The sequence below is a fragment of the Manis javanica genome, chromosome 4 (assembly GCF_040802235.1).
Source record: "Manis javanica isolate MJ-LG chromosome 4, MJ_LKY, whole genome shotgun sequence".
Lineage (NCBI taxonomy): Eukaryota > Metazoa > Chordata > Mammalia > Pholidota > Manidae > Manis > Manis javanica.
Window position 1 is genome coordinate 108,221,246 of NC_133159.1, and position 15,332 is coordinate 108,236,577.

Genomic DNA, 15,332 nt, shown 5'->3' on the forward strand with positions numbered 1-15,332 from the left:
TCTCTAAATAGCAGCCAGAGTGATTTTTTTAAATTTAAAATATAAATCAAATGATGTTACATTTCTATTCAGAACCTTCAGATGGCTGTTATTTGCACCTAAAATAAAATTTAAACTCCTTGTCTGCACAGCCCTGAATGCTCTGGCCCTGCCCATCTCCCTAGCCTCATTCCTCTGTCCCACACTGATCATCACACTCCAAACATACTGAGATTCTTTTTTTCCTTGAACGCTTCCAAACTCCCCTCCAACTCTTTGCATTTATTGCGGTGCAAAGTCAATGCCTGGCTGGTTTCTTAATATTTAAGTCTTAACTTCTTCAGAGAAGCTCCTCTGCCCACCCTATCTAAAGTTACCCCACCTCTTCATTTAGCACATTCTTTCTCTAAAAATTTTAATGGTACTTAGCACTATTGGAAACAATCTGATTTACTTGTTTTATTTCCCACTATAAAGGGATCATCTTTGTCTTGTTGACCACTGTTGGCCTACCCAGCTTCTACCTAGAATATGTGCCTAACACATAGCAGGCACTCAATATTTTATTAAATACCGTACTGAGGGAAGTTAGTAACCATGGATAAAACTTTATCTTTTGCACAATTTTGTTTAGGGCTAGACTTATATATATGTTGATATAAACATATTTTTATACATGTTGACATAAACATGCTAAGTATACAAAAAGGGTTATAGTCTATAGTAAAATCTTAATTGAAATTTCACTGATTCAGATTTGTGACAATTTAACCTAGACTATATGGAAATTTATTTTTTAACTTCTAATATAAACAAGATTGTAGAAGGAATATGAAACTAACAAATGAACTAATTTAAGACTTTTTAATTCATTAAGTTTTTGTAAGTTAACATGTATTGTTAATATAAATAAGTGTTAACGATTAACCAAAAGTGGTTCAGCAAAATTTGTTACGTATTGGTTCTATTAGCTTAAATGAGTTGAATGCTAGTTTTTAAAATATTCACATGTTCAGACATTTCAGCAACTTGGACTGGCCTATGCCCAAGTTAGTTTAAATTAATGTTTTACTGCATGATAACTGCTGTTACATTTGTAGAATAAAAACTGTAGAAGAAAAGGATAAATAGATATTGACTTACATATTTTTTCTGTAAAGCATCATAGCATCCTAGCATCCTAAAAACAATCAAGGATTCATTTTTAGACTGAATGCACATCCAGAAAATAGTTATTTTAATAAGTCTATATTTCTCATTAGTAAACAATATAAAGTTTTATTAAAGCTCTCTTATTAACTAGCTTAAAATAATAAAACAATGTGGCAGAAATATAAAACATGCTGATATAATAAAACAAACAAGGTGGTAGAAATATAAAACATGCTGGTAGGAACAGAAGGGAAGATATAAAATATCTGACAGCGATTTCTAGGGAACAATAATAGGAAAATGAAGGCTGCTCACCTGGAGCATGAAATAAAAGAAAATTTTAACACAAAAATCCAAAGGTTGCAAAAATGGTATCCATTGTTAAAGGGGGAATCACAAAATTGGGTTAAACACTGAAAGGTTTCCAAAGTACAAAAAAAATGTGATTTAAGAAAGAAATTATTTTCTATCATTAGGTATTCTTTTACTTACCACTTCACCAACTGTGTAGACCCTGGACAATTTTTATCTTCTCTCAGAATTTTGACACAAAGATCTGAACACAAAAATGATGATATACTTAATATTGGTCAAGAACTAGATATCTGAATGAAGATTATTTTCTTCAATTGTTATTACAAGTATATTATTAATGGCAATGAACTTCCAGATGATTGTTATTAACATAATGAAAGGAAGAAAGGCTATGTGGAAATTGATAATCTTTTCACCTTTATTATAAAATGGCATTATAATGATTAGGATGCATGTTGATGGGTAGAAAAAATTACATTTTTTAAAGCTATGGAATATTTAGAGTTAGATATTATGTTTTCATGCCATCATCTTAGAATATTTGCTATGGACCTTTATTCCAGTAAAATACTTATAAAAGGCCAAGAAGTTACCTGGCTATCAGGGAGAGAGCCCTGCAAGGAAGCAACGTGTAAAAAAGGACTAAGATCTCTCAGTCTCAGGTTCCTTATCTGATAATATCTAACTAATAGGCCTATAATATGAATGAATAAGATATCATATATTACAGTGCTTAACATACTCCCCAGCACATAGTTGGTGCACAATATTAGGTACATATTATATGCTGGGCAATAAGTTATTACAGTATAAACAGGCTGTCTTATTTTTACTCCCTTAAAATAACACAAAAACATATACTACCAATGTACAAAGCTATAAATAACACACTCATTATCTATTTACTTCATCAGTATAAGAACACTGTCAGGTAAAAGTATACTTGAGAAACTGAGGAAAAATTTTATGGTTAAGTGCTTTCGATGGTACCGAGTATATATATATATGTATTTTTTATTTTGGTATCATTAATATATAATTACATGAGCAACATTATGGTTACTAGACTCCCCCTATTATCTAGTCCTCACCATCTACCCCATTACAGTCACTGTCCATCAGCATAGTAAGATGCTATAGAATCACTGCTTGTCTTCTCTGTGTTATACTGCCTTCCCTGTGCCCCACCCTCTACATTATATGTGCTAATCTTAATGCCCCTTTTTCCCCCTTATCTCTCCCTTCCCACTACTGAATATATTTTTAAAAACCACTTAAGAGTCCACTCAAAAGCTTGTACATGCATGTGGCATTATTTATAACAGCCAAAAAGTGGAAACAATTCAAATGTTTATCAACTGATGAATGGATAAAATAAAATGTGGTATATACATATAATGGAATATTATTCAGCAATAAAAGAGAATGAAGAATTAGTCCATGCTACAATATGGATGAAATTTGAAAACATTATGCTAAGTTAAAGAAGCCAATAACAATGGACCACAAATTATATGATTACATTTATATGAAATGTCTAGTATAGCAAATCCATAGAGATAGAAAGTTGATTGGTGGTTGCCTAGCAATGGGGTGACTGGGGAAGTGGAAAGAGGGACTTGATATGGGGTTTTCTTTTGGAGTGATGAAATGTTCTAAAATTGTCATGATGGTTGCACAACTCTTTGAATATACTAAAAATCACTGAATTGTGCACTTTAAATGAGTGGATTGTCAGTATATGAATTATGTATCTCAATAAAGTTATTAAAAAACAAAATCTCTAAATCAAAAATTACAGTTTTAGTGCAATCCTAAATAAAAATAACATGTTTAAAGGAAAAAGTTTTAAAATAAACATATTACCATCTAGATATCTTGTTCCATAAGCACATTCTGGAAATATTCCTCTCAAATACGTGATGCAGGATACTGAAACTGCTAGGAGCCTCTTCACTAATACTAAAGACTGCTGCTCAGTTGATATCTTATGGGGAAATATCAACGCACTCTAAACTCAACGGAAATCAAAACATTTCATTTAGATTTATTAAAAATACCAATGCACTGCAAATTCAAAGGAAATTTAAACATTTTATCTAAATTTATTTTTTTAAAGTCTTCCTGAGCTTAAAATAGATCTAATTTTGCATAAATATGGTACGTTCCCAAAGAATTTCTAACCATAATGGTTAGTAATACCCAGAAAGTTAGTGTGGCTTCTAAGATAATGAGGGTAATTCCAATGTACCAACCTAAAAGTAACATGCAAAAAGTGATTAAGAAACATGTTAAAAATTCCCTTGAAGGTTGTCTGTAAATACATAATCCATGGACAAATAAACACTAATTTTCTCTTTAGTCACTGACTAGGTTTAATACAGGCTACTGTAATGCAAGATCTGTGCAAAGATGACAATTTTATCTGTGTCTGCGGGGCATGGACATTCATTTTCTAGTACTAAGTTAATTAAATCATAATTAATTAATACCTAATGTAAATTGAACTTAAACCAGTAGATTTAATGCAGTGCATCAAACATCCAATACAACTCTCTCTGAATTTGAAAGTTTACCAAGTATCTTCACTTTTTAAAATACGGTGTTTACTGATATCATTGAATCCTCAAACAGCTTCTAATTTTCAAATATAAAAATAGTTGAGATTTCAAGAAACAATAAGATAAGCTAATTAAAATATATTAAAATACAAGAAATCATACCGTGGAAGTTCTTTGCAGTTGTGCAGTGGCCATCCTCTGGTAAAGTTATTTTCTTTAATTCAACCTATGACACAAATACAAGCTTTAACTTCAGATATAATCTAATATTCCAGTTTATTATATGTAATGTCAAGAAGGGCTTTACATGAGTAAAAATAAATTTTATGTGAATATTTTTATGTAAATAAATTTTATTTAAGTAAATTACTTCACAGCATTCAAGCCCTGGCAACATCGCGCAGGTGTTAGGTAATGAAAAACACTCCCTACCAAACCCTCTAAAATAATTTTTGTTTTAAATTTGTGGTTTCAAAATATCGGATCAGGCAACTTTCCTTCACTGAACTTTAGCATGACTCTGGATATAACATTTTCGTACTCCGTTGAACAACCATAGAAGGGTAACCAAAAATATTCTAGGATTTTTTTGGACTGATCCTAATTTCTCAATTATAACTTGCTATTTTGACGTAAGTTTCAATTTTTTTGGTACCAGTTTCATTTTTCTTAATCAGACAATTGAATTAAAATTATTCACAGAAAAGTCTATTTACTGTAAGTGTTCAACTTTAGCCTTATAAGGCCTGGACTAGACACCAGAGTTAACCTCATCTTGAGACCGTTTGTGACAAGTTAAGCAGGTATACATCTATTTCCCCGAATATTTCACCATTAAGACTTTAAGAAACTTAAAAGTAGGCAGGAGGTGACAGAAAAAGAGATCAAAAAGTAAAAAAACAAAAACCAAAGAAACAGAAAAGAAGAAAGAATTGTATATTTATAAATATTACGCAACGTCTGAGGGCCGGCGCCAGTAACCAGCAGAACCGCGAGAAGTGATGCTTTCTTTGGCTGATGCGCATGCGCCTTCCTTCAACGGTTGCGGGCAGAAGCGCGACCGTAGTCTTTTGACTCCGGTCCAGGTCACCTTTCCCGCCTGGAGCAGCGCAAGGCACGCTGGGAACCCCAAGAGCCTGAAGGCCAAGTCTTGGCCAGAAAAACCGGATGTCAGCAAGGGAAGATGGCATAATTACATGCGCAAAGCCTTTCCGATATAAATCCCAATGTACAGTGACGAAGAGGGTTCTCAACTGTCATTTAATCAATCATATTGATTTTTTATTATTTTCTAATTTGCGGATTTTCTTACTTTATAGCATTCCCACTTTATAGTCTCCTGTATCTTCAGGAAACCAGTGGCTGCAGCAGTCTCCTACTTAGGCATTTCTACTGTGCTATGTCTCGGGGACTGTAGACAGCTGAATGTAAGCAGTGGCTGATTTAGAAACAAAATAATACAATCAGCTGGTAGCTAGTTGAAGATTGTCTAGTAGTACAAGCTTCTTAGTTTATAGACTGTTATGAACCCAAATAAGTTGTGTTAATAGTGGAAACATAACAATTATCCATAAACTTGGATATGTCTACATTCTGTTGAAAAACACCACCCCAGATATGAAAAGATTTGCCCAGAGGTAATTAGAGAAGACTAGAACACTGTTTTCAGGGTCAGAAATAGTTTTTGTTTTTTTTATTAAGGTATTATTGATATACACTCTTATGAAGGTTTCACATGAAAAAACAATGTGGTTACTACATTTACCCATATTACCAAGTCCTCACCCATACCCCAATGCAGTCAGTGTCCATCAGTGTAGTAAAATGGCACAGACCCACTGTGTGCCTTCTCTGTACTACACTGTTCTCCTGTGATCCCCCACACCATGTGTACTAAACATAATATCCCTCAGTCTCCTTCTCCCTCCCTCCCCACCCGGCCTCCCACACCCCCCCCCTTTGGTAACCACCAGGTCCTTCTTGGAGTCTGTGAGTCTGCTGTTATTTTGTTCTTTCAGTTTTGCTTAATTGTTATACTCGACAAATGAGGGAAATCATTTGGCACTTGTCTTTCTCCACCTGGCTTATTTCACTGAGCATAATATCCTCCAGCTCACCCACGTTGTTGCAAATGGTAGGATTTGTTTCTTTCTTATGGCTGAATAGTATTCCACTGTGTATATGTATCACTTCTTTATCCATTCATCTACTGCTGGACACTTAGGTTGCTTCCATTTCTTGGCTATTGTAAAAAGTGCTGCAATAAACATAGGGGTGCATATGTCTTTTTGAATCTGACAAGTTTTATTCTTTGGGTAAATTCTAAAAAGTGGGATTCCCGGGTCAAATGGTATTTCTATTTCTAGTTTTTTGAGGAACCTCCATATCACTTTCCACAATGGTTGAACTAGCTTACATTCCCACCAGCAGTGTAGGAGGGTTTCCCTTTCTTTGCATCCTGGCCAGCATTTGTTGTTCTTAGTCTTTTCAGTGCTGGCCATCCTTACTCGTTTGAGGTGATATCTCATTGCGGTTTTAATTTGCATTTCCCTGATAATTAATGATGTGGAGCATCTTTCCATATGTCTGTTGGCCATCTGAATTTCTTCTTTGGAGAACTGTCTCTTCATATCCTCTGCCCATTTAAAAAAATTTGGTATCATTAATTTACAATTACGTGAGGAACATTATGTTTACTAGACACTCCCCTTCACCAAGTCCCCCCCACAACACCCATTACAGTCCCTGTCCATCAGCCTAGTAAGATGCTGTAGAATCACTACTTGTCTTCTCTGTGTTGCACAGCCCTTCCCATGCCTCCCCCCACATTATACATGCTAATCTTAATGGACCCTTTCTCCCCCACCCCCTTACCCTTCCCTTCCCACCCATTCTCCCCAGTCCCTTTCCCTTTGGTACCTGTTAGTCCATTCTTGGGTTCTGTGAGTCTGCTGCTGTTTTCTTCCTTCAGTTTTGTCTTTGTTCTTATACTCCACAGATGAGTGAAATCGTTTGATACTTGTCTTTCTCTGCCCTGGCTTATTTCACTGAGCATAATACCCTCTAGCTCCATCCATGTTGTTGCAAATGATAGGATTTGTTTTCTTCTTATGGCTGAATAATATTCCATTGTACATATGTACCACATCTTCTTTATCCATTCATCTACCGATGGACACTTAACGTTGCTTCCATTTCTTGGCGATTGTAAATAGTGCTGCGATAAACAAAGGGGTGCATCTGTCTTTTTCAAACTGGGCTGCTGCATTCTTAGGGCAAATTCCTAGAAGTGGAATTCCTAGGTCAAATGGTATTTCTATTTTGAGCTTTTTGAGGAACCTCCATACTGCTTTCCACAGTGGTTGAGCTAATTTACATCCCCACCAGCAGTTCCCCTTTCTCCACATCCTCACCAACATTTGCTGTTGTTTGTCTTTTGGATGGTGGCAATCCTTACTGGTGTGAGGTGATATCTCATTGTGGTTTTAATTTGGATTTCTCTGATGACTAGCAATGTGGAGCATCTTTTCATGTGTCTGTTCGCCATCTGAATTTCTTCTTTGGAGAAGTGTCTGTTCAGCTCCTCTGCCGATTTTTTAATTGGATTATTTGATTTTTGTTTGTTGAGGCATGTGAACTTTATATATTTTGGATGTTAACCCCTTGTCAGATATGTAATTTACAAATATATTCTCCCATACTGTAGGATGACTTTTTGTTCTGTTGATGGTGTCCTTTGCCATACAGAAACTTTCTAGTGTGATGTAGTCCCGTGAGTTCATTTTTGCTTTTGCTTCTCTTGCTCAAGGACATGCGTTCAGGAAGAAGTTGCTCATGCTTATATTCAGAAGATTTTTGCCTATGTTGTCTTCTAAGACTTTTAGGGTTTCATGATTTACATTCAGGACTGATCTATTTAGAGCTTACTTTTCTATATGGGGATAGACAATCCAGTTTCATTCTCTTGCATGTAGCTGTCCAGTTTTGCCAACACTAGCTGTTGAAGAGGCTTTTCCCCAGTCTATATCCGTGGCTCCTTAATCCGTTGTTCCCAGTCTTAATTGACCATATATGGTTGGGTTTATATCAGGGCTCTCTAGTCTGTTCCATTGTTCTATTGGTCTGTTCTTGTGTCAGTACCAAATTCTCTTGATTACTGTGGCTTTGTAGTAGAGCATGAAGTTGGGGAGCATAATTCATCCTGCTTTATTCTTCCTTCTCAGGATTGCTTTGGATATTTGAGATATTTTGTGGTTTCATATGAATTTTGTAATGATTTCTAGTTCGTTGAAGAATGCTGTTGTTATTTTGATAGGAATTCCATTGAATCTGTAGATTGCTTTAGGTAGGATGGCCATTTGACAATATTACTTCTTTTCATCCATTAGCACTGGATGTGTTTCCATTTATTGGTGTCTTCTTTAATTTCTCTCATGAGTGTCTTGTAGTTTTCAGAGTATAGGTCTTTCACGTCCTTGGTTAGGTTTATTCCTAGGCATTTTATTCTTTTTAATGCAACTGTGAATGGAATTGTTTTCCTGATTTCTCTCTCTGCTACTTCATTGTTAGTGTATAGGAATGCCACAGATTTCTGCATATTAATTTTGTATCCTGCAACTGTTGAATTCAGATATTAGATCTAGTAGTTTCGGAGTGGATTCTTTTGGGCTTTTATGTACAATATCATGTCATCTGCAAACAGGGACAGTTTAACTTCTTCCTTACCAATCTGGATGCCTTCTATTTCTTTGTGTTGTCTGATTGCCGTGGCTAGGACCTCCAGTACTATCTTGAATAGAAGTGGGGAGAGTGGGCATCCTTGTCTTGTTCCCAGTCTTAAAGAAGAAGCTTTCAGCTTCTCGCTGTTAAGTATGATGTTGGCTGTGGGTTTGTCAAATATGGCCTTTGTTATGTTGAGGCACTTGCCCTCTATACCCATTTTGTTGAGAGTTTTTATCATGAATGGATGTTGAATTTTGTGAAATACTTTTTCAGCCTCTATGGAGATGATCATGTGGTTTTTGTCCTTTTTGTTAATGTGGTGGATGATGTTGATGGTTTTTCAAATGGTGTGCCATCCTTGCATCCCTGGAATAAATCCTACTTGATCATGATGGATGATCTTTTTGATGTATTTTTGAATTCTGTTTGCTAATATTTTGTTGAGTATTTTTGCATCTATGTTCATCAGGGGTACTGGCCTGTAATTTTCTTTTTTTGTGGTATCTTTGCCTAGTTTTGGTATTAGAGTGATGCTGGCCTCATGGAATGAGTTTGGAAGTATTCCCTCTTCTTCTACTCTTTGGAAAACTTTAAGGAGGATGGATATTAGGTCTTCACTACATGTTTGATAAAATTCAGCTGTGAAGCCATCTGGTTCAGGGATTTTGTTCTTAGGAAGATTTTTGATTACCAGTTCAATTTCAATGCTGGTAATTGGTCTGTTCAAATTTTCTGTTTTTTCTGGGTCAGCCTTGGATGGTTTATTTTTCTAGAAATTTGTCCATTTCTTCTAGGTTATCCAGTTTGTTAGATGTAATTTTTCATAGTATTCTCTAATAATTCTTTGTATTTCTGTGGAGTCTGTTGTGATTTTTCCTTTCTCATTTCTGATTCTGTGTATGTGAGTACACTCTCTTTTTTTCTTGATAAGTCTGGCTAGAGTTTTATCTATTTTGTTTATTTTATCGAAGAACCACCTCTTGCTTTCATTGATTCTTTCTATTGTTTTATTCTTCTCAAGTTTCTTTATTTCTGCTGTCATCTTTATTATGTCCCTCCTTCTACTGACTTTGGGCCTCATTTGCTCTTTTTCTAGTTTTGTTAATTGGGAGTTTAGACCACTCATATGAGATTGTTCTTCTTTCCTGAGGTAGGCCTGTATTGTAATATACTTTCCTCTTAGCATGGCCTTTGCTGCATCCCACAGATTTTGTGTTGTTGAATTATTGTTGTCATTTGTCTCCATATATTGCTTGATCTCTGTTTTTATTTGATCATTGACTCATTGGTTATTTAGGAGCATGTTGTGTAGCCTCCATGTGTTTGTGGGATTTTTCATTTTCTTTGTGTAATTTATTTCTTATTCCATACCTTTGTGGTCCGAGAAACTGTTTGGTAGAATTTCAGTCTTTTTGAATTTACTGAGCCTCTCTTAGTGGCCTAGTATATGATCTGTTCTTGAAAATGTTACATGTGCACTTGAGAAGAATGTGTATTCTGCTGCTTTTTTGTTTAGAGTTCTGTAGATGTCTGTTAGGTCAATCTGTTCTAATGTGTTGTTCAGTGCCTCTGTGTCCTTACTTATTTTCTGTCTGGTTGATCTGTCCTTTAGAGTGAGTGGAGTGTTGAAGTCTCCTAGAATGAATGCATTGCATTCTATGTCCCTTTTAATTCTTTTAGTATTAGTTTCACATATGTAGGTGCTCCTTTGTTGGGCACATAGATATTTTTAATGGTTATATTTTCTTGTTGGATTGACCCTTTTATCATTATGTAATGTCCTTCTTTGTCTCTTGTGACTTTATTTGTTTTGAAGTCTATTTTGTCTGATACAAGTACTGCAACTCCTGCTTTTTTCTCCTTGTTGGTTGCATGAAATATCTTTTTCCATCCCTTTGCTTTTAGTCTGTGCATGTCTTTGGGTTTGAGGTGAGTCTTTTGTGGGGAGCATATTGATCAGTCTTGTTTTTTTATCCACTCATTGACACTACATCTTTTGATTGGTGAATTCAGACCATTTACATTTAGGGTGATTATCGATAGGTAGGTACTTATTGCCATTGCAGGCTTAGGATTCATGGTTACCAACTGTTCAAGGTTAACTTTCTTACTGTGTAAGAGTCTACCTTAACTCTTATAACTTAATATGCTATTATAAACACAATCTAAAGGTTCATTTTTTTGTTCTCTTTTTTCTTCCTCCTCGATTCTTTATATATTACATGTCATGTTCTGTACTCTTTGTCTATCCCTTGATTGACTTTGGGGATAGTTCATTTAATTTTGCATTTGCTTAATAATTAGCTGTTCTACTTTCCTTACTGTGGTTTTATTTCCTCTGGTGACAGCTATTAAACCTAGAAACACTCCGTCTATAGCAATCCCCCCAAAATACACTGTAGAGACAGTTTGTGGGAGGTAAATTCTCTCAGGTTTTGCTTATCTGGAAATTGTTTAATCCATACTTCAAATTTAAATGATAACCTTGCTGGGTAGAATATTCTTGGTCCGAGGCCCTTCTGCTTCATTGCATTAAATACATCATGCCAGTCCCTTCTGGCCTGTAAGGTTTCTACTGAGAAGTCTGATGATAGCCTGATAGGCTTTCCTTTCTATGTGATCTTTTTTCTCTCTCTGACTGCTTTTAATAGTCTGTCCTTATCCTTAATCTTTGCCATTTTAATTACTATATGTTTTGATGTTGTCTTCCTTGGGTCCCTTGTGTTGAGAGATCTCTGCACATCCATATCCTGAGTGAGTATCTCCTTCCACAGATTGGGGAAGTTTTAGCAATTACCACATCAAAGACACTTTCTATCCCCTTTTCTCTCTCTTCTTCTTCTGGTACTCCTATAGTGTGAATATTTTTTCATTTGGAGTGGTCACACAATTCTGTCAATATTCTTTTATTCTTAGAGATTCTTTTTTCTCTCTGTGCCTCAACTTCCTTGTATTCCTCTTCTCTAGTTTGTATTTCATTTATCGTCTTCTGCACCATATCTAATCTGCTTTTAATACTCTCTGTTGTCCTCTTCAATAATTGGATCTCCAACCAGAATTCATTCCTGAGTTCTTGAATGCTTTTCTGTACCTTCATGAGCATGTCAATGATTTTTATTCTGATCTCCTTTTCAGGAAGATTCTCAGGAGTTGTATTAATAATCTTACTTTGAACCAGGTTCCTTTCGCCTTTCATATTTGTATATGGCACCCTCTAGTGTCCAGAGACTCTACCCTCTGGAGTTACTCAACCTCTGAAGCAATGTTGGGGGTTGCAGGGTAGTGGTATTGGTGCCTAGGGGGAGGAAAGAACTGTTTCCTGCTTCCCAGCTGCTATGCCTGTCTCCACTGCCTGAACCAGTGGGTCAAGCACACAGGTATAAGCTTCTATGCTTTGTGTTTGTAGTTGCTGTAGACAGGTCTCCCCTCAGGCTTGCCTAATGCCAGGGTGGGGTTTGCCAGTTTTAGAGCCAGGTCGGACTGGCCGGGAGAAAGGCACAGTAAGCTGTGTATCATGGAATGGGTCCTTGGAGCTGTGTAGCCAGCCAGGGATCTGGAGTGCCTGAAGATCGTGAAAGCTCCCAACCTGTTGGGCAGAGTGCACCCAATATTGTCTACCTGTCCTTTCTCCTGAGCAGTAAGCTCTGTGCAATCCATGCCCCTTTAGAAGCTCTCTTGCTGTTAGGAAGTCTCTCAGACTGCCCGCCTTTCTTTTGTCCCAGAGCAGCTGGATATGGATCCCTGTTTTCCACAAGTGGCTGGAATCTCAGTCTCTCCAGGAATTCTGCCTTTATTAGCTTTCCAACCCCTAATCACAAGAGTACCATGCAAGCACCATGAAATGTAGGTTTGTGTTCCCAGAGTAGATCTCTGCAGTTAGGTATTCAGCAGTCCCAGGCCTCCACTCCCTCCCTGCTCTGTTTCCCTTCCTCCTGCCAGTGAGCTGGGGTGGGGGAGGGGCGTGGGTCCTGCAAGGCCACAGCTTTGGTACATTACCCTGTTCTGTGAGGTCTGCTCTGTTTTTCACGTGTATGCAGTCTGGTGCAGTCCTCTTTTCTGTTGCTCTTTCAGGATTAGTTGTATTAATTATATTTTCATATTATATGCAGTTTTAGGAGGAAGCCTCTGTCTCACGTCTCATGCCGCCATCTTTAATCTTTCTCCTTTGCTTTGTATTTCTCTTTTACTTAAAGATTACAAAGGGCTTTCACATTCACTATTTTATTCTTATTACTCTTTACTTCTTCCAGAAACCTTGTGAGGAAGATCCAAAGATCACCCCTATTTTAGAGATGAGAAAACTGGTTCAGGTGAAGTTGGTTTCCCACAATCACAACTAATTTCAGCAATGGCATTGGGGGTGCCACTATACTACCTAATGATGACATATCAAGTTTATGTTATGGTGCTTCAGATTAAATTTATTTTTGAATCAATAACAAACTATAGAAAAAACAAAAAAATATATGAAAAAGTATTTATAGGTCATCTGTGAATCATAGAATCAGAACAATGCTGTAAGGGAGGAATAGTTTCTCTTCTACCTTCATAGAGACTCCACTTGGGCCTATGAATTTAATTCACAGAAGATAGATTAATAGGAGAAAAGCATACAAGTTTTAATTATATATTTTTATATGTAAATGGAAATCTTCCCAAGAAAAATGAAGCCCAAAGAAACAGAATTGAATTATTATATATATATATAATGAATGACATATACATATGAGTGACATAATATATATATGTATGAATGACAATGTATGTATACATGTATGGCAATTTATGTATATAATGAATGACATGATATACATATGTATGTATATATGTATGGCAATTTTTCAAGTGCCATTACCTCAAAATAGTCAATATGCCAGAGTGGCACATTTTGGAGTCATGTTTTCTGAACTCCTTCAATGCAATCACTAACTGCTGATTTAACCAACTATATCATTGAATGTGTTTTGAGAATGAGAGTGGACAAATGTGTGGTATAAGCACAAGATCTAAAATATCAACTATTATAGTAACCACATAAATAGCATTTTTAAGTTTGTAAGTGAAAAAAATAGCAGCATAAATATATTAGAAATCTGAAGGTAAATACTAGAAAAACAGCTAAAAGAATTATCATTTTTGAAATCTAACAAAAAATATTTTTAAATTTCACTTACACTATAAGACACACCAAGATAGTTTTTCCCCATATTGCATCTTGAAGAAACTTTATTTATCAAGTCCTCATCAGCTCCAAGCTGCAGACCACTGCTCTATATTTTTTCATCTCTTTTTCCGCCTTTAGTTTCCAAACCAATATAAACTTTGTCATCCACTTTCCTGTTTTGGGTGAAGTTTAACATCTGGTCATTTATATTGCTGTTTTCTCAATGTAATAGAGACATACGGCTAATGTTTCCTTAACCATGTTACTGTGTTGTCTCTGCTGCTATTGCATCTCCTGAATTTTAAAAGAATTATCATTGATTTAAAAATAGTACTGATTTTTAAAATATTGGTTAAGAGAATGAGATGTCATGCTTTTATAAATACCATGAAGCAACCTTCAGTTATGCATAATATTAATCATAGTAATGTGTCTGAATTGTTTAATGACAGCTACCATGTACTCTAGAGAAAGCAACATTTTTAGTTTCTAAAAGTTGATAAATTCCTGATTATATTATACAAGTACTGCCAACATACACATATCTATATACTATGGATCAATTTTTCTACAATTTACCAGTTGCTGTTTGAAATTACTGGAGAGGAAAACTTTTCTTCTACCTCTTAGGTGTAATAGTCAGGGGCCTGCAAATTCAACTAATAACAGATTAGCAAGAGGGAAAAAACATAGTTAATTACATAGTTATGCACAGTGCGTAACTCAGAGATGTAGTTGGATTTTGGAGTTTAGATGCCATCTTAATAGGGGATGGGGTACACATAAGAGAAAATATGACTTTTTAAAAAGGTATCATTGATATACACTCTAATGAAGGTTTCACATGAAAAACTTTTTGGTTACTACATTCACCCATATTATCGAGTCACCCCACCCCCACCCCATTTAAGTCACTGTCAATCAGTGTAATAAGGTGCCACAGAGTCACTACTTATCTTCTCTGTGCTACGCTGTCTTCCATGACCACCCTACATCATGTGTACTAATGATAATACCCTTGAATCCCCTTCCCCTCCCTCCCAAACTACCATTCCCTACCACTCCCTCTGGTAACTGCTAGTCCCTTCTTGGAGGATATGAATCTGTTGCTGTTTTGTTCCTTCAGTTTTGCTTCATTGCTATACTCCACAAATGAGGGAAGTCATTTGGCACTGGTCTTTCTCTGCCTGGCGTATTTGATTGAGCATAATATCCTCCAGCTCCATCCATGCTGTTGCTAATTTCTTTCTATGGTTCAATAGTATTCAATTGTGTATATGTACCACATCTTCTTAATACATTCATCTACTGCTAGACACTTAGGTTGCTTCCATATCTTGGCTACTGTAAATGGTATGGCAATAAACATAGGGATGCATGTGTCTTTTTGAATCTGAGAACTTCTTTTCTTTGGGTAAATTTCTACGAGTGAAATTCCT

The 15,332-nt window shown here is 36.0% G+C and overlaps 1 protein-coding gene across 9 annotated transcripts in view; it reads right to left on the reverse strand.

The window, feature by feature from the left end:
- GOLPH3L (golgi phosphoprotein 3 like) overlaps positions 1-5,083 on the reverse strand; it is a 71,689-nt gene extending 66,606 nt beyond the window's left edge. For 2 of the 9 annotated variants that reach the window (XM_073234592.1, XM_073234591.1), the window contains exons 1-5: positions 4,961-5,040; positions 4,170-4,233; positions 3,313-3,457; positions 1,624-1,687; positions 1,123-1,159 (exon numbers count right to left, since the gene is read on the reverse strand). In XM_073234592.1, the coding sequence (XP_073090693.1) occupies positions 1,123-1,159; positions 1,624-1,687; positions 3,313-3,457; positions 4,170-4,202 (279 nt within the window). In that variant the 5' untranslated portion in view covers positions 4,203-4,233; positions 4,961-5,040. Of the gene's footprint in view, positions 1-1,122; positions 1,160-1,623; positions 1,688-3,312; positions 3,458-4,169; positions 4,234-4,960 lie in introns of all 9 variants that reach the window. The other 7 variants (XM_073234596.1, XM_073234597.1, XR_012130357.1 and 4 more) reach the window with 6 other exon arrangements.
- Positions 5,084-15,332: the final 10,249 nt, after the last annotated feature.